General features: G+C 49.8%; 1 protein-coding gene across 1 annotated transcript in view; it reads left to right on the forward strand.

The window, feature by feature from the left end:
* The first annotated feature begins 20,432 nt into the window (after positions 1-20,432).
* The window catches only part of RSAD1 (radical S-adenosyl methionine domain containing 1), a 95,998-nt gene continuing 92,709 nt past the window's right edge, over positions 20,433-23,721 (forward strand). The window contains exons 1-2 of the mRNA XM_063960701.1: positions 20,433-20,467; positions 20,611-20,796. Of these exons, the coding sequence (XP_063816771.1) occupies positions 20,644-20,796 (153 nt within the window). The 5' untranslated portion in view covers positions 20,433-20,467; positions 20,611-20,643. The remainder of the gene's footprint in view (positions 20,468-20,610; positions 20,797-23,721) is intronic.

Genomic DNA, 23,721 nt, shown 5'->3' on the forward strand with positions numbered 1-23,721 from the left:
CACCTGAGTGACATCACTATCTGATTGAGCAGTTCACCATTTTTTGCATTGTATTGAGAGGCATGAATGGGTCAGCATTAGGAGGGATTGCGGACTCTAGACTGCCATAGGGGAAGCCGGGGTATCCCCAGGTAAGCTGGCTCTCAGATGCTGTAGGAGCCATTACCATGTGGCCTTACACTGGGAATTCAACCCAGACATATTTGTAATTATTTGTGGGGTGGGTGTGGGGTGTGGTGGCCCCTGTGTCGGTATGGCTGGGCTGCTTCAGGTCGGCACACCCTAACACTTTATTAACACTTATGAGTTTCCCTATCACTTTGTATATATTTTTGTATTATTTTAATCACACCACTTACATAGCACTTCTGTGCTTCTTATTAACCCTATTAACTTTCACCTGTGTGCTGACCTGGGGTAGCCGACATGTGCCGACGTTATGGGGTCCTGCACCCCGGACCCATACCTAATATTAGGGACCCCCAGTGACGGAGAAGCCTTGTCGATCGGCCTGGGGGCTTAACCCTATATCTGCAGATATACGCAACCAAGATCTCCGTATTATCTGACTATTATGTAGGAATATTATTCACTCAGTGTGCATTAGGGAACCATTGTTTTTCCTACACAGAATTACCCCTCCCTTTTAGCACCTGAGTGACATCACTATCTGATTGAGCAGTTCACCATTTTTTGCATTGTATTGAGAGGCATGAATGGGTCAGCATTAGGAGGGATTGCTGACTCTAGACTGCCATAGGGGAAGCCGGGGTATCCCCAGGTAAGCTGGCTCTCAGATGCTGTAGGAGCCATTACCATGTGGCCTTACACTGGGAATTCAACCCAGACATATTTGTAATTATTTGTGGGGTGGGTGTGGGGTGTGGTGGCCCCTGTGTCGGTATGGCTGGGCTGCTTCAGGTCGGCACACCCTAACACTTTATTAACACTTATGAGTTTCCCTATCACTTTGTATATATTTTTGTATTATTTTAATCACACCACTTACATAGCACTTCTGTGCTTCTTATTAACCCTATTAACTTTCACCTGTGTGCTGACCTGGGGTAGCCGACATGTGCCGACGTTATGGGGTCCTGCACCCCGGACCCATACCTAATATTAGGGACCCCCAGTGACGGAGAAGCCTTGTCGATCGGCCTGGGGGCTTAACCCTATATCTGCAGATATACGCAACCAAGATCTCCGTATTATCTGACTATTATGTAGGAATATTATTCACTCAGTGTGCATTAGGGAACCATTGTTTTTCCTACACAGAATTACCCCTCCCTTTTAGCACCTGAGTGACATCACTATCTGATTGAGCAGTTCACCATTTTTTGCATTGTATTGAGAGGCATGAATGGGTCAGCATTAGGAGGGATTGCTGACTCTAGACTGCCATAGGGGAAGCCGGGGTATCCCCAGGTAAGCTGGCTCTCAGATGCTGTAGGAGCCATTACCATGTGGCCTTACACTGGGAATTCAACCCAGACATATTTGTAATTATTTGTGGGGTGGGTGTGGGGTGTGGTGGCCCCTGTGTCGGTATGGCTGGGCTGCTTCAGGTCGGCACACCCTAACACTTTATTAACACTTATGAGTTTCCCTATCACTTTGTATATATTTTTGTATTATTTTAATCACACCACTTACATAGCACTTCTGTGCTTCTTATTAACCCTATTAACTTTCACCTGTGTGCTGACCTGGGGTAGCCGACATGTGCCGACGTTATGGGGTCCTGCACCCCGGACCCATACCTAATATTAGGGACCCCCAGTGACGGAGAAGCCTTGTCGATCGGCCTGGGGGCTTAACCCTATATCTGCAGATATACGCAACCAAGATCTCCGTATTATCTGACTATTATGTAGGAATATTATTCACTCAGTGTGCATTAGGGAACCATTGTTTTTCCTACACAGAATTACCCCTCCCTTTTAGCACCTGAGTGACATCACTATCTGATTGAGCAGTTCACCATTTTTTGCAGATGTAGGACACGGCAAGCCTGCCATAGAATACGCATGCTGGATGTCACACTCGCGGCGCTGCGGCTGCCGCGCTTATCGCTCCGGGTGCGCTGGGTCTCCCGGCGGTCGCCGCCCCCCGGTGGGCTCCGAGTCGTCGCGTCTTGCTGGCGCTGCCCCCGGCGGGTTCCCGGGGTATGGGCGCCGCCATTGCGCCCAGCATCTACAAGAGCGTGGTGAGCGGGTGATGTCATCGGCCCCTTCCGCCAATCGGGAGAGGGCGGGAAGTTCAAAGGCAGGCGCCGTACAGTGCTCCGGCGCCTGAGTATCGTCTTTCCAATGATCACCAGTGCTAGCAGCGTTCAGCGTGTACTCAAACTGAACGTCTCCTGTGTTCCAGCGTTGCAGAGTATCGTTCAGTGGGACATTTCCTGTGCTACCAGCGTTACAGAGTATCTCTCAGTGGGACATTCCCTGTGCTACCAGCGTTACAGTGTATCACTCAGTGGAATCTTCCCCGTGCTACCAGCGTATCACTCAGTGGAACCTTCCCCGTGCTACCAGCGTTACAGTGTATCACTCAGTGGAACCTTCCCTGTGCTACCAGCGTTACAGTGTATCACTCAGTGGGACATTCTCTGCGTTACCAGCATTACAGTGTATCTCTCAGAGGGACACCTCCTGTGCTTCCAGTATTACAGGGTATCCCTAAGTGGAACGCCTCTCAAACTTCCAGAGTTACATTGAATCTCAAATCCTCATTTATTTCTTCAGCATCACTCACAAGTTCTTCATTCTTCTGTGTGCTTCAACATCGTTCTCAAATCTTCATTCATTTCTTCAACATCGCTCACAAGTTCTTCATTCTTCTGTGTACTTCAGCATCGCCCCCAAGCTTTGGCCACAACTAATTTTTTAGCATTACACGTTGGTTACAACGGCTAAGTTCTGCATGAGGAAAACCTACATCCGGCCATCCCTGCTCCGGCCCAGCTGTGGTTCCTCTTCCCTATCATCGGAAGAACCCCCGAGTTCTCAACACTCCCAACCCAGGTCAGTGACAGTATACTCAGGCCACATGGACCCGGGGGATCGGAACCCAGAGTCAAGCGCCATCCAAAACTTGGCTTCCCGAGTTCAGAGTCAGGAGGCGGCACAGAGCCAGGTGATGCAGTATCTCCAGGAATTATCCGGCCGGCTGGATCAAATTCAGGCCTCCCTGGCTTCAGTAGTTCCGGCTCCTGCTCCAGTACCCGCTCTTTAGTCGTCTCCAGTAATGTTCAATCCTCGTCTGGAACCAGGTCACGCCTTCAGCTTCCCACTCCCTCTCGCAATAATGGGAATCCAAAGAATTGCCGTGGTTTTCTCAACCAATGCGAGGTGCATTTTGAACTTCTCACACACAATTTCCCCACGGATCGGTCCAAAGTGGCATAATTTCCTTGCTTGAAGGTTCAGTGTTGGATTGGGTGTCTCCGTTGTGGTAACGATCTGACCCATTGGTTTCCAGTTACACTAATTTCATCGCGTCATTCCGAAGGATTTTTGATGAGCCCGGCAGAACGACCGCTGCTTCCTCGGACCTGCTCCAAGTCCGTCAAGGCTCCCGTTCTGTGGGACAGTATGTGGTTCACTTCCAGACCATTGCCTCAGAACTACGCTGGAATAATGATGCTCTCAGGAACGGGCTCTCTGACCGTCTGAAGGACGAGCTGGTCACTAGGGATCTGCCAGATCCTTTAGAAGAGTTGATCTCACTCTGTGTCAAGGTGGATCTTTGCATGCAGGAACGAGGAGGCGAACGTAGTCGGTCGGATCGATCCAGATTCCGGCTTCTCCCGCCTTAGCAAACAGTTACCCCGAGTCCGGACGAACCCATGCAAATCAAGCAATCCCAGCTGTCCCCGGAGGAACGCCGTTGTGAGGGTAAACTCTGCCTCTACTGTGGAGCCGCGGATCACTTTATCAAGTTCTGCAAGTCCTGTCCGGGAAACGGGCAGGCCTAGCTTGTTCCGGAGGAGTCAAGTTAGGGGTTACATCTAAATCTTCTCCGACAGTGGATTGTTTACTCTCCGTGTCTCTGTTTTCTGAGTCTATAGCCAAACCTGTTAAGGCCCTGCTGTACTCTGGGGCTGCAGGGAATTTTGTTTCTCTTTCTTGTGTTCATAGTCTGGGTTTACAGTTACAGTCTGTCAAACGACCTATAACTTTGACTGCCATCAATGGTACCAAAATATCTAATGGTCTTATTACAAGTCACACAGAGCCAATCAAGCTGCAGGTCGGAGCTCTGCATCAAGAACATTTGGAGTTTCTAGTAATTCCGGAGATGCCTCACGATCTTGTTCTTGGTCTACCTTGGCTTAAAATTCACAACCCTCACGTCGACTGGAAGTCGTAACAAATATTGTCCTGGAGTTCGTTTTGTCACTCTAGTTGTCTCACTCCTGTTTACCCGCTCCGTGCATCTTCCAAGTCGGATGAGGAGCTCATTCCGGAGGCCTATCGGGAGTTCACAGATGTGTTCTCGGAACAGGCGGCTGATCAGTTACCACCCCATAGACCCTGGGACTGTCCCATTGAGCTTATCCCAGGGAAAATGCAACCCCGGGGACGCACATATCCCTTGTCATTACCCGAGACCCAAGCTATGTCGGACTATATCAAATCTAATCTACTGAAAGGATTCATTCGCCCCTCTACCTCCCCGGCTGGAGCAGGTTTCTTTTTCGTGAAGAAGAAGGACGGGGGGTTAAGACCATGTATTGATTATCGTGGCTTAAACGATATCACCGTTAAGAACAAATACCCTTTGCCGCTAATTACTGAGCTATTTAATAGGGTTCGTGGAGCCCACGTCTTCACTAAGCTCGACTTAAGAGGAGCCTATAATCTGATACGTATCCGACAGGGGGACGAATGGAAGACGGCCTTCAATACCAGGGATGGGCATTACGAATATCTGGTAATGCCGTTTGGCCTCAGCAATGCCCCTGCCGTTTTTCAGGGATTTGTAAATGAAATCTTCCGAGATATGTTATACCAAAGCGTAGTGGTGTACTTGGATGACATTCTGATATTTTCTAAGAATCTTGCAGAGCACAGAGTACAGGTCAAAGAAGTACTTCTTCGCTTACGAAGGAATCGTCTCTACGGCAAGATTTCCAAATGTATCTTTGAGGCCCCTTCAATTCCGTTCCTCGGTTATGTCATCTCGGGTACGGAGCTTCGCATGGATCCGAAAACTCACTGCCATTCGGGACTGGACTCAGCCACTCTCCTTGAAAGCGGTACAAAGATTCCTGGGCTTTGCAAATTACTACCGGAAATTCATTAAGGGATTTTCTACCATCGTTGCACCCATTACTGCCCTAACCAAAAAGGGGTCTGACCCAAGTCTCTGGTCTTCCGAAGCTGTAGAAGCGTTTGCCCGGTTGAAATCAGCCTTTATGTCTGCTCCGGTACTCCAACAACCGAATTTCTCGAAACCATTCTTCTTGGAAGTCGATGCTTCCTCAGTAGGCATCGGTGCCGTCCTTTCACAGTACTCTTCTGATGGGAAGTTACATCCATGTGGTTTCCATTCTCGTAAGTTCTCTCCTGCTGAACGAAACTACACCATTGGAGATCAGGAACTTTTAGCAATAAAATCTGCCCTAGAAGAATGGAGGTACTTATTGGAAGGTGCTAAACACCCAATTACTATTTACACCGACCACAAGAACTTATTGTATATCAAGACGGCCCAGTGCTTGAATCCCCGTCAAGCTAGATGGGCGCTCTTCTTCACTCGGTTCTCGTTCGTTATTAAGTACCGGGCCGGGACTCTTAACGCTAAGGCTGATGCTCTGTCTCATTCTTTAACGGCCTCGGATGAGGAGAATTCCATTGAAAAGAGTTTAATTCTCAGTCCAGTCTCTATTTCAGCAGCTCCCACCTCTCTGGGTCCTCCTCCTGGGAGAATGTCTGTACCAGTTGAATTTCGACCAAAGTTACTGCAGTGGGCTCATATCTCCAAGTTTTCCGGTCATCCTGGAGTTCAAAAAATGTGTGAATTTCTACGAAGGTCATATTGGTGGGACACCATGAAGAAGGATATAAAAGATTATGCCAATTCATGTCCTCAATGTGCTCAGCACAAAAGTCTTCGTCTGCCTCCTGCGGGGTTGCTTCGTCCACTGTCCATTCCTAAGAAACCCTGGACCCATATTTCTATGGACTTTATTACCGAATTACCCCTCTCCAAGGGTTACAATACCATCTGGGTGATTATTGACCGCTTTTCAAAAATGGCACACTTTGTTCCGTTGACCGGTTTACCAACGGCTCCCAAGTTGGCTTTACTATTTATTCGTGAACACTTCCGCCTGCACGGCTTACCTCGGGAGATAGTCTCTGATCGAGGGGTACAGTTCACTGCAAGATTTTGGAGGGCCCTCTGCTCAGCCTTACAAATAAAACTCAAGTTCTCATCTGCTTACCATCCACAAACCAATGGGCAAACTGAACGTGTCAATCAAGATTTAGAGACTTTTCTCCACGTTTATCTCTTTCCTTCACAGGACGATTGGGTAGAACTGTTACCCTGGGCCGAGTTTGCCCATAATCATCTGTACCACTCTTCCACTGGTGAGTCCCCATTCTTCATTAATTACGGATTCTATCCACGAGTCCCAGAATTACCAATTTTTCCTTCGGAAGATGTTCCTGCTGCAGCTTCCACTCTCCGGCACTTCAGTCAAATCTGGAGTAGGGTTCATGCTAATCTCAAGAAAATCTCTGGCCGCTACAAATTCTTTGCGGATAGAAAACGGCGAGCTGCTCCTCAATACAAAGTTGGTGACAGGGTATGGCTCTCTACCCGCAATCTTCATTTAAGAGTACCCGCTATGAAGTTTGCTCCGAGGTTCATCGGTCCTTACCCCGTTTTGCAAGTCCTGAACCCTGTTGTCTGCAAATTGGGATTGCCTTCCCACTTTCGGGTACCAAATTCTTTCCATGTTTCTCTCCTTTGTCCCCTCATTTTAAATCGGTTTCATTCGGAGTCTCCTAGCCCAACCTCGGTAGAGACTGAAGCTGGAACAGAATTTGAAATCAAAACTATTCTTGACTCTCGTTATCTTCACAAGAATTTACAGTATCTGGTAGAATGGAAAGGTTATGGTCCTGAGGAGAGGAGCTGGGTCAAAGCTTCTGAAGTCACTGCTCCCCGACTAGTCCGGATCTTTCATTCTAAACATCCAACGAAACCAGGAAAGTGTCCAGGGGCCACTCCTAGAGGAGGGGGTACTGTCACACTCGCGGCGCTGCGGCTGCCATGCTTACTGCTCCGGGTGTGCTGGGTCTCCCAGCGGTCGTCGCCCCCGGTGGGCTCCGGGTCGTCGCGTCTTGCTGGCACTGCCTCTGGCGGGTTCCCGGGGTGTGGGCGCCGTCATTGCGCCCGGCATCCATGAGAGCGTGGTGAGCGGGTGATGTCATCGGCCCCTTTCGCCAATCGGGAGAGGGCGGGAAGTTCAAAGGCAGATGCCGTACAGAGCCCCGGCGCCTGAGTATCGTCTTTCCAATGATCACCAGTGCTAGCAGCGTTCAGCGTGTTCTCAAGCTGAACGTCTCCTGTGTTCCAGCGTTGCAGAGTATCTTTCAGTGGGACATTTCCTGTGCTACCAGCGTTACAGAGTATCTCTCAGTGGGACATTCCCTGTGCTACCAGCGTTACAGTGTATCACTCAGTGGAACCTTCCCCGTGCTACCAGCGTTACAGTGTATCACTCAGTGGAACCTTCCCCGTGCTACCAGCATTACAGTGTATCACTCAGTGGAACCTTCCCTGTGCTACCAGCGTTACAGTGTATCACTCAGTGGGACATTCTCTGCGTTACCAGCGTTACAGTGTATCTCTCAGAAGGACACCTCCTGTGCTTCCAGTATTACATGGTATCCCTAAGTGGAACGCCTCTCAAACTTCCAGAGTTACACTGAATCTCAAATCCTCATTTATTTCTTCAGCATCACTCACAAGTTCTTCATTCTTCTGTGTGCTTCAACATCGTTCTCAAATCTTCATTCATTTCTTTAGCATCGCTCACAAGTTCTTCATTCTTCTGTATGCTTCAACATCGTTCTCAAATCTTCATTCATTTCTTCAACATCGCTCACAAGTTCTTCATTCTTCTGTGTACTTCAGCATCGCCCCCAAGCCTTGGCCACAACTAATTCTTTAGCATTACACGTCGATTACAACGGCTAAGTTCTGCATGAGGAAGACCTACATCCGGCCATCCCTGCTCCGGCCCAGCTGTGGTTCCTCTTCCCTATCATCGGAAGAACCCCCGAGTTCTCAACACTCCCAACCCAGGTCAGTGACACTGGATAGTGAACCTGATCCAGCAAGATATCCTCTGCTTAGAAGCAGGACACCCAATTTTTTGGGGATCAAACAGGACAAACAGAGTCCGATTTTCTGTGATGAGCAGTCCTCCTCACATAGATTTTTAGAGCCCTTACAACATCTAAGGACTTTGAGGAAACAGAGGAGTCAATCGCAACTGGCACCACAATAGGTTGGTTGATATGAAATGCCAACACAACCTTCGGTAGAAACTGCTGACGTGTCCGAAGCTCAGCTCTATCTTCATGGAAGATCAAGCATGGGCTTTTACATGACAAAGCCCCCAACTCCGACACACATCCAGCAGAAGCTAAGGCCAACAAAGTGACAGCCTTCCATGTGAGAAACTTGACCTCAACCTCCTGTAGAGGTTCAAATCAGTCCGACTGGAGGAACTGCAACACCACGTTTAGAACCCAGGGCGCCGTAGGTAGTACAAAGGGAGGTTGGATGTGAAGAGTTCCCTTTAAAAAAGTCTGAACCTCAGGGAGGGCAGCCAACTGTTTCTGGAAGAAAATGGATAGGGCCGAAATTTTGACCTTTATGGATCCCAACCTCAGGCCCATATCCACACCTGCTTGCAGGAAGAGGAGAAAACATCCCAGTTGAAACTCCACCGTAGGAAACTTCTTGGACTCACACCAAGATACATATTTTTTCCAAATACGATGGCAATGTTTATACGTTACTCCTTTCCTAGACTGTGTCAGGGTAGGAATAACCTTGTTTGGAATGCCCTTCCGAGCTAGTATCTGGCGTTCAACCTCCAGGCCGTCAAACGCAGCCGAGGTAAGTCTTGATAGGCTAATGGCCCCTGCTGCAGCAGGTCCTCCCGAAGAAGAAGAGGCCTCGGCTCTTCTAGCAGTAGATCCAGAAGTCCACGTACCAAGACCTTCTTGGCCAGTCTGGAGCAATGAGGATCGCTTGAACCCTTTTTCTCCTTATGAGCTTTCGCACTCTTGGAATGAGTGGGAGTGGTGGAAACACGTACACTGACTGAAAAACCCACGGAGTCACTAGGGCGTCCACTGCCACTGCTTGCGGGTCCCTCGACCTGGAACAATATCGCCATAGCTTCTTGTTGAGACAAGAGGCCATCATGTCTATTTAAGGTACACCCCAAAAATCTGTTACCTCCTTGAAAACCTCCGGATGGAGACCCCACTTTCCTGGATGGAGATCATGTCTACTGAGGATGTCCGCTTCCCAGTTGTCTACTCCCGGAATGAAGATTGCTGACAGCGCCAACGCATGTTTTTCTGCCCACGGGATGAATCTTGTTATCTCTGACATTGCCGCCCTGTTAGTTTATGTAAGCCACTGTCGTTACATTTTTCGACTGCACTTGAATGGCCTGATTTCTCAGAAGATGGGCCGCTTGGAGAATACCATTGTAGATGGCTCTTAGTTCTAGAATGTTTATCGGCAGGCCGGCTTCCAGACTTGACCACCTTCCTTGGAAGGTCTCCCCTTGAGTGACTGTGCCTCAGCCCCGGAGACTTGCATCCGTGGTTAGAAGGATCCAGTCCTGAATCCCGAACCTGCGGCCCTCCAAAAGGTGAGGCAGTTGCAACCACCAGAGGAGCGAAATCCTGGCCTTTGGCGACAGACATATTCTCTGGTGCATATGTAGATGGGATCCCGACCACTTGTCCAGGAGATCCAGTTGGAAGGACCGAGCATGAAATCTCCCGTACTGCAGAGCCTCGTAAGAGGCCACCATCTTCTCCAGAAGGCGAATGCACTGATGAACCGACACCCGGGCTGGCTTCAGGACATCCCGGACCATTGTTTGTATCACCAATGCTTTTTCCTCTGGAAGAAACACCCTCTGCACTTCCGTGTCGCGGATCATTCCCAAAAAGGACAACCACCTGGTTGGTTCCAAATGTGATTTTGGAAGATTCAGGATCCAACCATGTTCCCTGAGCAGGTGGGTCGTGAGAAGAATGGATTGTAACAGCTTCTCCCTGGACGATGCCTTTATCAACAGATCGTCCAGATATGGAATTATGTTCACCCCCTGTCTGCGGAGGAGAACCATAATTTCTGCCATCAACTTGGTGAATACCCTCGGTGCTGTGGAGTGACCGAATGACGGGGCCTGGAACTGATAGTGACAGTCCAACAGTGCGAATCGGAGATAAGCTTGATGCGGCAGCCAAATCGAAATGTGGAGGTACGCATCCTTGATATCCAGGGATACCAGGAATTCCCCCTCCTCCAGACCTGTTATCACTGCCCGTAGAGACTCCATTTTGAACTTGAACTCCCTCAGAAAGGGGTTTAGTGATTTTAAGTTCAGAATGGGCCTGACCGAAACATCCGGTTTCGGTACCACGAAAAGGTTCAAATAGTAACCCTTGTTTCGCATCTGTGGATGAACCGGTGCAATAACCTGTGCCTCCACCAACTTCTGAATGGCTCCCTGTAGGATAGATTTGGCATAGCATCAACTTTGCAATCAGCCGTCTCCTTTAAAGCGGTAGATCCTGGAACCGGCATAACCACTTTTTTTGAGAGTCTGGATACAGATGCGTCCACTATGGGTGGGTTTTCCCATTTTTTTCTATCCTCTTCAATTTCAAAGATAACATTCAATTCTTTGGACGCAGGGAAGGTTAGCGAGGCTTTCTTACTGTCTGTGAAGTAAGTCTCTATCATCAACTGCACCCCTTTAGCAAGCGATGCAGTCCCCCTGAGCATGTACACATCACCGTCTGCCATATCAGAATCGGTATCCATGTCATCTTGCATAATCTGGGCAAGAGTACGTTTATGGGAACCTACAGAGAGAGGCCCAGAGGTAACAGAACCGGACCAAACTGCTACAGAGTTCTGTAATACCTGAGTTGCAGATTCATTCTGTGAAACCCTAGTAGAAATCTCAGCCATCATAGATTTAAATGAGGAAAACCATTCAGACTCCCTTGCTGGTATCTGCACTAAAACAGTGCAATCCTGATTACCTGGAATGAGATCATCCTGAGAGGATAAATCCTCTGCAGCATATGACACAGAGTCCCTAGACATAGCTAAAATGAGACCCCAAACACTCCACACACACAGAAGGGACGTTACACAGAGTTTCACCCCCACACACAGCGCTTTCAAGGTATAGGGACTCCCCTACCAGCGCTGACTGTGTACCTTAATAGGTTACACAGCCTGTATACAGCCCCCCCCCCCCCCCCTTCTACAACCCCCTGGTACCGTTGGAGATAGCTGGAGTTGACATGGGGGGACTTGCTTTCACTGACAGCGCTTCTGCAGCCAGGAAAATGGCGCTGCACGCTGCTGGGTCCGCTCTGAGAAGCTCCGCCCCCTTAATGGCGCTGTCTTCACGCTCTTCAGAAGATTATACTGGCCTGAGGAATTGTGCTGGCAGCGATCCTGGGACCCTGACAGGCTTGGAGGTCAGTGTAGGGTTTAGGCGCTGGCTCAGGACGCCACTCACAGCGCCGCACTATGTACCGCTGAGCCTTGGAGCGCAGTCAGTACTGTGCTCCATACCCTGTTGCCGCCATCTTCACACCGGCTCCCCGCTTGCCAGAGGGGCTGGTGACTGACTCGCCACTGATCTTCTGGCTCTGTAAGGGGGTGGCGGCATGCTGCGGGAGTGAGCGGCCGCCTAGGGCGGCTAACGATCATCACCCTCAGGAGCTCAGTGTCCTGTCAGCGGAGATAGTGGCTTAGACCCCGCAGGGCGGACACTACTCCCCCCCCTTAGTCCCACGAAGCAGGGAGGCTGTTGCCAGCAGCCTCCCTGTAAAAAAATAAACTCTAAAAATAAACTTTACTAGAGAAACTCTGGAGAGCTCCCCTAGCTGTGACCGGCTCCTCCGGGCACATTTTCTAAAACGAGTCTGGTAGGAGAGGCATAGAGGGAGGAGCCAGCCCACACTCTCAAACTCTTAAAGTGCAAGTGGCTCCTAATGGACCTGTCTATACCCCATGGTACTAATGTGGACCACAGCATCCTCTAGGACGTAAGAGAAAGTTATGTATTCCAAATGGAGGATAGTATAACAAGAGTACCAAGGAGCCCAAATCTTCTGGAAATATTTAACATTATTGTTTTGAAGACTGGTTTTATTTTTGGAGATTGATGATCCAGATACAGTTCATAATTAGTACTAGCACAACATATATTTAATACTTGTTACAGACTCTGTGTCTGTAGGGTCAACCTTAGCCGCCCTCAGTCTTGCCCACTCTCCTACTTTTTGTTTGCTTTGCTCCCAGCTCAGAATCCACCCATGATGTGACTGAAACATGGTGCTTAGAAGATAAGTTTAACCATACAGGGGCATATTCAGTTAGTCAATTGCCGGCTAACTGCGGCACGACGAAAGGCTATTCATTTAAATAACTTTTTCTTCATGCTTTAAATCGAGGATTACCTTGTGGAAGCTCACTGATTCCGTGCAAGCTGCAGAATCATTGGGTTTCTCACAAAAGTGAATCCCAGAGTGTGCCTTTTTGTAGCTGGATTCACGCATGGTTGAATCCCCACTAACTGGATTTGGCTGGCGCAGTCAATAATTGAATATACCCCAAAATTAATTCATTTCATATATGTGAGAAGAGCTGCATTCTCCTACAAGAACACCACATGCTCATGGATGTGTCCTGCAATGGAAGGTGAAAAGTAAAGTACTAAGGGGGTCATTCCGACCCGTTCGCTCGCTGCGTTTTCACGCAGCAGAGCGAACACGTCTCTGCTGCGCCTGCGCATGCGGGACGGCCGACGGCCGTAGCAGGACAGCGATCGCCTCTGCCTGATTGACAGGCAGAGGCGATCGATGGGCGGGAGGGGGCGAAACGGCGGTGCTTGGTCGCCGCTTCGTAGGCGCGGTCCGGCCAACGCAGTCGTGACTGGACCGAACGGGGGGCGGGCCGCAGCGACTGCATGACATTATACGCAGCCGTTGCGGGCCAGGGAGTGAGGAGTAGCTCCGGCCAGCACGCTAAAGCTGCGCTGACCGGGAGTTACTCCTGAAGTGCAAAGGCATCGCCGCTGTGCGATGCCTTTGCACTTCTGCGAGAGGGGCCGGACTGACAGGCGGGGCAGACTAGCCCCGTGCTGGGCGTCCCCCCGCATGTCAGGGAAGTTGATCGTATCTGTGCAAAATTTTGCACAGCTACGATCAACTCGGAATGACCCCCCAAGGGCCTAATTCAGACCTGATCGCAGCAGCAAATTTGTTAGCTAATGAGCAAAACCAAGGGGGTCATTCAGATCTGATCGCTGGGCAGCGATTTTTGCAGTACTGTGATCAGATAGTCGCCGCATACAAGGGGAGTGTATTTTCGCCATACAAGTGTGCAATCGCATGTGTAGCAGAGCTGCACAAACTGATTTTGTGCAGTCTCTGCGCAGCCCGGGACTTACTGTTCCTGTGCGATAGAATCCTGATGATCGGGGCCGGAGCTGACATCAGACACTGTCAGAATGGATCCTTCGCACAATCCCGTCGCAGGGTGCCTATGCCCGTTGCAGCCGCGTAATGCATACGCATGTGCAGTTCGGATCTTATCGCCCGCTGTGCGAAAACGCACAGCTGCGATCAGATCTGAATGACTCCCCATGTGCACTGCAGGAGGAGCAGATATAACATGTGCAGAGAGAGTTAGATTTCGGTGGGGTGTGTTCAAACTGAAATCTAAATTACAGTGTAAAAATAAACCAGACCGTATTTACCCTGCACAGAAACAATATAACTCACTCAAATCTTTCTCTCTGCACGTTATATCTGCCCCCCCTGCACTGCACATGGGTGGTCATTCCGAGTTGTTCGCTCGCTGCTGATTTTTGCAGTGCAGCGATTAAGTAAAAAAAATGCGCATGCGCATGGTACGCAGCGTGCATGCGCTCAGTACTTTCACACAAAACTTAGTAGATTCACACAAGGTCGAGTGACGTTTTGATGATTGTCGAGTGATCGTAGTGTGATTGACAGGAAGTGGGTGTTTCTGGGCGGAAACTGTCCGTTTTCAGGGAGTGTGCTAAAAAACACAGGCGTGCCAGATAAAAACGCAGGAGTGGCTGGAGAAGCGGGGGAGTGGCTGGCCAAACGCAGGGCGTGTTTGTGACGTCAAACCAGGAACTAAACGGACCGAGGTGATCGCAGTCTAGGAGTAGGTCTGGAGCTACTCAGAACCTGCAGCAAATTATTTCGTAGTTCTGCTAATCTTTCGCTAAGATACACTCCCAGAGGGCGGCGGCCTAGCGTTTGCAATGCTGCTAAAAGCAGCTAGCGAGCGAACAACTCGGAATGAGGGCCATGGTTTTTCCCATTAGCTAACAAATTAGCTGCTGCGATCTGGTCTGAATTAGGCCCTAAGTCCAGTATGCTGACAGTGGGGGGTTTATGTATGGGTGTCATGTATAGTCACAAAAAAATATCCTTGATTTTCTCTTTCTGTCTGAGTGCACCTGCAGATTTACTAACTGACTGACTGAGTGGTGACTGAGCGCAGGTGGGCGTCACATCACAAGGCGGAGACAGAAGGAGGTTTATACTTCAGTGCAGCCGCCGGCCACTAAAGTAACATCAGTCCGTACTGATAATGCTGATTATCTTACAGGAAAGAAAGCTATACCTTATACACACTTAGAATACACTTTACCATGGGGCCGCTGCGGCCGCTAAACCTAGTACACACGCTACGTATTTTATACACTGTTTGCGTACGGAGTCCCGTATCACTGTACGGACTTAGCGTACAAACGCCGCGCTGGGGGTACAAAGCACACACAGCGCACACACACCCAGAGATACACTTTAAACCTTTACAGTAATGCAATGCAATGCTATTACGCTTTAAACCTTATGCAGCAATGCAGTGTGATGCTATTACACTTTAAACCTTAGCAGGGGAAGAAATACACGACACCAGTCTGTAGTTAAACCACTGGGTTCCGACACCACAGCGTATTATTGCTGAAAGGGGGTTACAAAACAAACAATACAATATAACAGTAAATGGCTACATTCAATGGTACATACTTGAGTGGACAAGCTTGCGCAACCCGGCCGGTCCCTGGTCATCTGATAGATAACTTTGTGAGTCTTGTGTGTGACCAGGCTGCAGCAGGCTTTATTTATACAATTCTTCCAAAAGCAATACAATGGATACTGTAATCCCTTTGTCCATTGGACACAGGAATGCACTTTTACAGTACAGGAGAGGTCATAGGTCGATTTGAATAGGTAGGCGATGTCTTTCCCAACTGCTCTTGTGGGTGGTCTCCTCTGGATTCCCGCCGCATACATAATATACAGTAAATACAGTTTATCTCTATATTCTGCTCCTGCACATAACTATCCGCAGGAACATGCGATCTTCCTCAAACCAACACTGGAATGTTTCCCTTAAAATACCCTACAGCTGGATACCAAACACCACCTTGTAACCTTGTTCTGTCCCCTCCTATCCTGTAAAGGTGAATCCCTTTGTTCTGTTACCATTTAAACTGATGTTAATTTCTGATGTGGTGCTAGGAGACTATGGGGTCAATTCTATTCGGCAACTAAAGAATAGCGCCGGGAATTAGCTCCCGACGCTATTCAATTCTGCTACTAGTTGCCCGCAATTGTCGGGAATTCTTCTCTCATCCCCGGGGGATGAGAGAATAAACCCGACAAAAGTGCTGCCTCGCGGCCGGCGCGAGGCTGATTCTGTCGGGAATCAGCCTCGCGCCGGGTAGTTAAGTCGGAGAATGCCCGTTCTCCCGACAAAACTACCTGTTAAGTCGGCGAGAACGGGACATCGCCGACTTAACTTTAGCTGAATTGAATAGCGTCGGGAGCTAATTCCCGGCGCTATTCTTTAGTTGCCGAATAGAATTGACCCCACTGTGTACATTGTGCACTATTTGGATTAAATATGTAATGTGTTTTGATAGCCTTCCGTGCGTTCACAAACTCTACCGTAAATACTCATACCAAGCGCTAATGCGCAGGACCGCGGGAGCGACCATACGCAAATTGCGGATATGCGCACGCACGACAGAACAAGTGCACGCAGGGAGGCCATCTGTGTGTAGTTTGTACGTGATGTGTGCACTGCAATATTTTTCGACTTTCACAGTACTGACCAAGCGACGGGTGCAGTGTGCGGGGTACAGGAATTAGCAGCAGGCTCGGCGTCCGAGAGAGGGCAGAAGGAGGTAGAGATAGTGCAAGCAGGCACACGTCACAATCGGAGCCGGAAGGATGTTCCTATTTCAGTGTGGCCACCGACGATCACTGCTGCATGTGCCAAACATTAGGCACCCTCCATGTGCACGCCTATGATGGTGCTTCTGAATTTGAGAAATATTCAGTGAGATGAACTTACCTCTACTGCTCAATGCTTTTCTGTTTAGGCGCACCTGTACCATAATTCCAACCACCAAGTTCAAACTTAGAATACAAGTTGACAACAACGTACAAGATGCTCTGTAGAACTCCAGACTAGCGGTGGCTCCTGCCTTGGTGGAGGAAAAGGGCTGGCGTTGCTGTCAGGTCTCCGCCACCTTGCCTCTAGGACGCTTCGGTAAATTTACCTACCCCATAATTTCTATTGCCAGCCTTGGTAGTAGCGCAGCCAATGAGGTAACCATAGAGGGACCCAGCGCACGGGGAACACAGTACCTTGGAGCCGTAGGCAGGCATCACCATTAAACCATGGTCCATGGAACATGGTCCGTTAAAGTCAAAGGAGCAGCGCCAGAAGATGTGTCCAGGCACCACCGGAGCTGCAGGTGATGAGAGACAGAGGCTCTGGTAATGAAGGTGGCAGGCTGTGGGTGTGAGCTCTGGTCAGGAGAGGCACAGAGAGAGATGGAAATCCACCGGAGGGATCCTGCACTTCAGGCGCCGGTCACATTGGTAAGTCGGGTCAGACGGCAGGAGACAGCCTTCTGACGTAGTGGAGACAGGTCCCCATGGGCAGTCGGAGGCGGTGCAGCCAGAGAGAAGCCAGCCTCCTTTATAATCAGACAGCCGCAGCTGCCAGTACTTAGATGTTTTGACCGGACAAGGTGGGCGGGAGGAGGCGGAACGCGTTCCACCTCCAATTACAACTGACTGAATGCAGTTCCGCTCCGTTCCAGCCTACTTTAACCCCTGCCCCAGACCTGCACCTTCTACCTCCCTCTCACACATACTGTATATGGGAAGCAGTTACCTCACCGACATACGGGATACTGGTGGCCAAAATACAGACGCTGGGATCCAGAGGGAGTATGCAATGCCGGCGTCAAGATACTGACGCCTCTCGTGATGCTGGTGTCACATTACCGCCAGCCGGTATACCGAACGACCTTACAGCGGGACGCACTGCCATCCTGCCGTGTGTGTGAGGGGGTTAGGGTTAGGTTTAGGCAGCAAGGGAGGGTTAAAGTTAGGCAACAAGCGGGAAGGGTTAGGGTTAGGCACCACCGGGGAGATTAGGTTTAGGCACCTAACAGGGACGGTTAGGTTAGGGGTAAGATTAGGGGGTTACTGGCGGGTTGTTGGTATTGTGATGGACGGGGTGCCGCTGTCTGTATTCTGACCGCCAGCATCCCGTCCATCGGCAAAGCATACTGATCCAGGGACTGTGCAAGGTCTCTCTCTGCACCCTAGGCACAGCTTCACCCTAGTGCCCACTAACCTGCAATCTCCACCACCACCTCTTGGAGGGGAGATGCAGGTGGGCTGGGGTGAATTGCATCATTATACATATGATTAGACCTGCAGCAGCAGCCAGCACAGTGTAAAAGGATGCGGCTGCATACAGAGACATCCTTCAGATTTTGGCTAGATTCATTCAGTGGCGCCCAAAGGTGGGATGGCCCGGGGGGCACGGTGCCATGTGCCCCCCGGGCCACGCTACTGCCAAGGGTCACGGGCCTGCCGCCACCTTCCACTACACCAGCGGCGGCCAACCCACGGCTCTCGAGCCGCATGCGGCTCTATCTCCACATGCGGCTCGTAAGCTCCCGTGGCACCTCCCGCTGCACTAGTCTGCAGTGCCCGGCGCCAGCCCGTGAGCCAATCAGAGCTCGCGGACCGGCAGCCAATCAGGAGTCTTAGCTACCGGTCCGCGGACTCTGATTGGCTCACGGACCGGCGCCTAATTAGAGAGAATCAACGCCGCCGGAGAGTGGAGACTGAGGGGCAGGAGAGGCGCACGCTGCGCTCTCCTCCCCTCACAAGCAGCAGACTGAGCAGAGCAGCAGCGAGGTGGTGAGCAGCACTTGGGGGGCGCAGTGTGAGGACATATGTTTCTTATACTGGGGGCATATCTGGCACCGGGGGGACATGTATCTGGCACTGGGGGCATATCTGGCACTGGGGGAACGTGTTTCTGGCACTGGGGGGGGACGTGTATCTGGCACTGGGGACATATCTGGAACCAGGGAGGGGGGGGGGGGGCGTGTATCTGGCACTGGGGGCATATCTGGCACTTACGTAGATGTGTAGCTGGCAGTGGGGGCATATCTGGCACTGGGGAGATGTGTAGCTGACAGTGGTGGCATATTTGGCACTGACTGCGTATTTGGCACTGGGGGGACATGTGTATCTGGCACTGGGGGCATATCTGGCACTTACGGAGATGTGTAGCTGGCAGTGGGGGCATATCTGGCACTGGGGAGATGTGTAGCTGACAGTGGTGGCATATTTGGCACTGACGGCATATTTGGCACTGGGGGGACATGTGTATCTGGCACTGGGGGCATATCTGGCACTGGGGGGACATGTCTATCTTACACTGGGGGCATATCTGACACTGGGGAGATGTGTATCTGGCACTATGGGGACATATGTGTATCTGGCACTGTGGGGGCATATGTATCTGGCACTGTGGAGGAATATATGTATCTGGCACTGTGGGGACATATATATATATCTGGCACTGTGGGGGCATATATGTATCTAGCACTGTGGGGGCATATATGTATTTGGCACTGTGGAGGCACCCATTTTTTGGTATTTTTATATGCGGCACTGTACAGGGGCTTTATTTGTATGTGGCACTGTACAACATGACTAAAAATGGGGTTTTGATACAAGGTCATACGCCTACAAACGTCAAACCGAAAGGTGTGCACATAAAAATGGGGTGTGGCTTTGTGCCAACTATGCCACGCCCCCATTGTTGCTTGCGCGTGCATGATATGGCTCTTACCCTTGACTACAGATCTTTTCTGGCTCTTTGCCACTGACTGGTTGGCCACCCCTGCACTACACAGCTCTGCTGAAGCCGCACCTGCACTGACAAATTTATAATAAAGAATCTTTGGGATAATTTACACCAGGCCTACTTTTTTTTTTTTTATTAATAAATATTTTTTAAACAAAAAAAAAAAACTCCATTTAAGATGGCGCCATTACTTATGGGCCAGTACTCTGGACTTGCCCACCAGGCTAAAAGTTGCCTGCCAGCCCCTGGTGGTGCCCCCCAGAGGCCGGAAGCCCTAGGCAGCCACCTAATGGTAGAGCTGGCCCTGTACTGATCCCCTGTATATAGCCCTTGCCCCAGCCACCTCCCTCTCAAACAAATAGATGCCCTGCCCAATCCACTTCAGTATATGATACAATTACATAAATACCCTCATGTCCCCTTCACCTCACTCTCAGACACATATTCCAGCCACCTCCCTGTAACACACATACTGTACACCCAGTCCTGCGCCCGTCACCTACAGTACCTCTCACACACATATACACATTATACAAAGTCAAACCATACCTCCCAACATGACCCTCTTCAGGAGGAACAGAATGCCCTGCTTCTGGACTTCCCTCTTAATATATGATTGCCATCACCTGTGCTGCAACACCTTTCTTATCCATTAACTAGTTCAATACAAGTGCCGGCAATCATAAATTAAGAGAAAAGTCCAGAAGTAGAGCATTGTGTCCCTCCTGGAGAAGGTCATGTTGGGAGGTATGGTCAAACTATAATGTACGACCCTTTAGTACCCACTTCAGCCATCAGGTGTCTCCCGTTCCTCACCTGCTGCCTCGTCATGAGACGATTCTCATTCTCAATATATTAGATGTAAGATACTCGGAGGCGCCAGCAGGGGTCGCTCAGCTGCAGAGAGAGAGAAGCCGATCCGGATGTATGTGTTGTGTATGGAAGGGGGCTGCCAATGTGTTTGTGCAGAGGACAAGTGTCTGTGAGAGATGCTGTAGTTGGGGTAATATGGTTAGAAAAGCTATAGGGGGTATACTATCTTATTATGTTAAACACCCTTCCTCGCAGGGAGTATTCTGCGGGCGATGTGTCTCTCGGAGGATGATCGCCTGTGTGTCTGTAGCCATGCTTCGTACCAGGGTATTAGCGATGTCTCTGGCTGCCACACGGAAGTTGTGCATGTCCCCTCGGCAGGGGCAAAGCTGTCTGCAGGGCATGTATACAACTGAGGAGGAGGCAGCTGTGTATGTGCACGTAAGTAAGGCAATCCCGGCCAGCTCTCTATCGTTCCAGCAGATCACATGCTAGCCTGAAGTTGTTTATTGTCGGTTTGCCTTCCCAGCATGTAACTTGCTGGATTGTGGATGCAGTATTTACATGTGTTGTGCAGTTTAATAAGGGCCATTGCTCTCTATCAGCCACAGCTCTGCAAAAGGCAACTATATGGGAATGCATTTAATTTACCGGCTGTCGGGATTCTGGCGGTTAGGCTACCCACGCCGGAATCCCGACAATGCCGCCAGCTGGACTCTCGGAGCAACAAGGCTATTCTCACTTGTGGGTGTCCACGACACCTATAGAGTGGGAACAGATCCTGAGGCGAGCCAGCAGCATGAAGAGCACAAGGGGACTCTTGGCGCTTTCCCCGCTGCTGGCATTCTGGTGGGAGGGATGCCGCTGTGGGGATATTGACAGCTGACATCCCGTCCGCCGGTCATCCATACCGAACCGCTACATGTACCATTCATTAGCAGTGGCAAATTTCCCGTTAGGCACATGAGGCATGTGCCCAGGGGTGGAACTTGTTTGGGGGCGGCACTTGGTCTTGTTGGTAGTGTCAGCCCAAAATGTAGCAGTAACTCCAAAATATATCCACTGTACTGTACCGTATGCCATCTTGAATGGAATGTAAATGGGTAAGACATGCACATACTGCCCCTGTATGCTCTCTCCCTTTAAAAATAAAAAATGTCATTCTTTTTTCTCTGACGTCCTAGTGGATGCTGGGACTCCGTAAGGACCATGGGGAATAGCGGCTCCGCAGGAGACAGGGCACAAAATAAAAGCTTAAGGATCAGGTGGTGTGCACTGGCTCCTCCCCCTATGACCCTCCTCCAAGCCTCAGTTAGATTTTTGTGCCCGGCCGAGAAGGGTGCAATCTAGGTGGCTCTCCTGAGCTGCTTAGAATAAAAGTTTAGTTTAGGTTTTTTTATTTTCAGTGAGTCCTGCTGGCAACAGGCTCACTGCATCGTGGGACTAAGGGGAGAAGAAACGGACTCACCTGAGTGCAGAGTGGATCGGGTTTCTTAGGCTACTGGACATTAGCTCCAGAGGGACGATCACAGGTTCAGCCTGGATGGGTCACCGGAGCCGCGCCGCCGTCCCCCTTACAGAGCCAGAAGAGACGAAGAGGTCCGGTGAAATCGGCGGCAGAAGACATCCTGTCTTCAGTCTAAGGTAGCGCACAGCACCGCAGCTGTGCGCCATTGCTCTCCGCACACTTCACACTCCGGTCACTGAGGGTGCAGGGCGCTGGGGGGGAGCGCCCTGAGACGCAATATAACAATATACCTTAGGTGGCAAAAAGAATACATCACATATAGCTCCTGGGCTATATGGATGTATTTTAATCCCCTGCCATTTTTACACAAAAAAAGCGGGAGATAAGGACGTCGTGAAGGGGCGGAGCCTATCTCCTCAGCACACAAGCGCCATTTTCCCTCACAGCTCCGCTGGAAGGACGGCTCCCTGACTCTCCCCTGCAGTCCTGCTTCAGAATCAGGGTAAAAAAGAGAAGGGGGGGCATTTTTGGCAGCAAATAACGATAATAACAGCAGCTATAAGGGAATAACACTTATATAAGGTTATCCCTGTATATATATATATATATATATATATATATATATATATATATATATATATATATATATATATATATATATAGCGCTGGGTGTGTGCTGGCAGACTCTCCCTCTGTCTCTCCAAAGGGCTAAGTGGGGTCCTGTCCTCTATCAGAGCATTCCCGGTGTGTGTGCTGTGTGTCGGTACGCGTGTGTCGACATGTATGAGGAGGAAAATGATGTGGAGGCGGAGCAGTTGCCTGTGTTGGTGATGTCACCCCCTAGGGAGTCGACACCTGACTGGATGATTGTATTTAAACAATTAAGTGATAATGTCAGCAATTTGCAAAAAACTGTTGACGACATGAGACAGCCGGCAAATCAATTAGTGCCTGTCCAGGCGTCTCAGACACCGTCAGGGGCGCTAAAACGCCCGTTACCTCAGTGGGTCGACACAGACCCTGACACAGATACTGAGTCTAGTGTCGACGGTGACGAGACAAACGTAATGTCCAGTAGGGCCACACGTTACATGATCACGGCAATGAAAGAGGCATTGAACCTTTCTGACACTACAAGTACCACAAAGAAGGGTATTATGTGGGGTGAGAAAAAACTACCAATAGTTTTTCCTGAGTCAGAGGAAATAAATGAGGTGTGTGAAAAAGCGTGGGTTTCCCCCGATAAAAAACAGCTAATTTCTAAAAAATTATTAGCATTATATCCCTTCCCGCCAGAGGTTAGGGCGCGTTGGGAAACACCCCCTAGGGTAGATAAGGCGCTCACACGTTTATCTAAACAAGTAGCGTTACCGTCTCCTGATACGGCCACCCTCAAAGAACCAGCTGATAGAAGGCTGGAAAATATCCTAAAAAGTATATACACACATACTGGTGTTATACTGCGACCAGCAATCGCCTCAGCCTGGATGTGCAGTGCTGGAGTCGCATGGTCGGATTCCCTGACTGAGAATATTGATACCCTGGATAGGGACAATATTTTGTTAACTATAGAACATTTAAAGGATGCATTACTATATATGCGTGATGCACAGAGGGATATTTGCACCCTGGCATCAAGAGTAAGTGCTATGTCCATCTCTGCCAGAAGAGCGTTATGGACGCGACAGTGGTCAGGGGATGCGGATTCCAAACGGCACATGGAAGTATTGCCATATAAAGGGGAGGAGTTATTTGGGGCTGGTCTATCGGACCTGGTGGCCACGGCAACGGCTGGAAAATCCACCTTTTTACCCCAGGTCACTCCACATCAGCAGAAAAAGACACCGTCTTTTCAAACTCAGTCCTTTCGTTCCCATAAGTACAAGCGAGCAAAAGGC

The sequence above is a fragment of the Pseudophryne corroboree genome, chromosome 3 (assembly GCF_028390025.1).
Source record: "Pseudophryne corroboree isolate aPseCor3 chromosome 3, aPseCor3.hap2, whole genome shotgun sequence".
In the NCBI taxonomy this organism is placed as follows: domain Eukaryota; kingdom Metazoa; phylum Chordata; class Amphibia; order Anura; family Myobatrachidae; genus Pseudophryne; species Pseudophryne corroboree.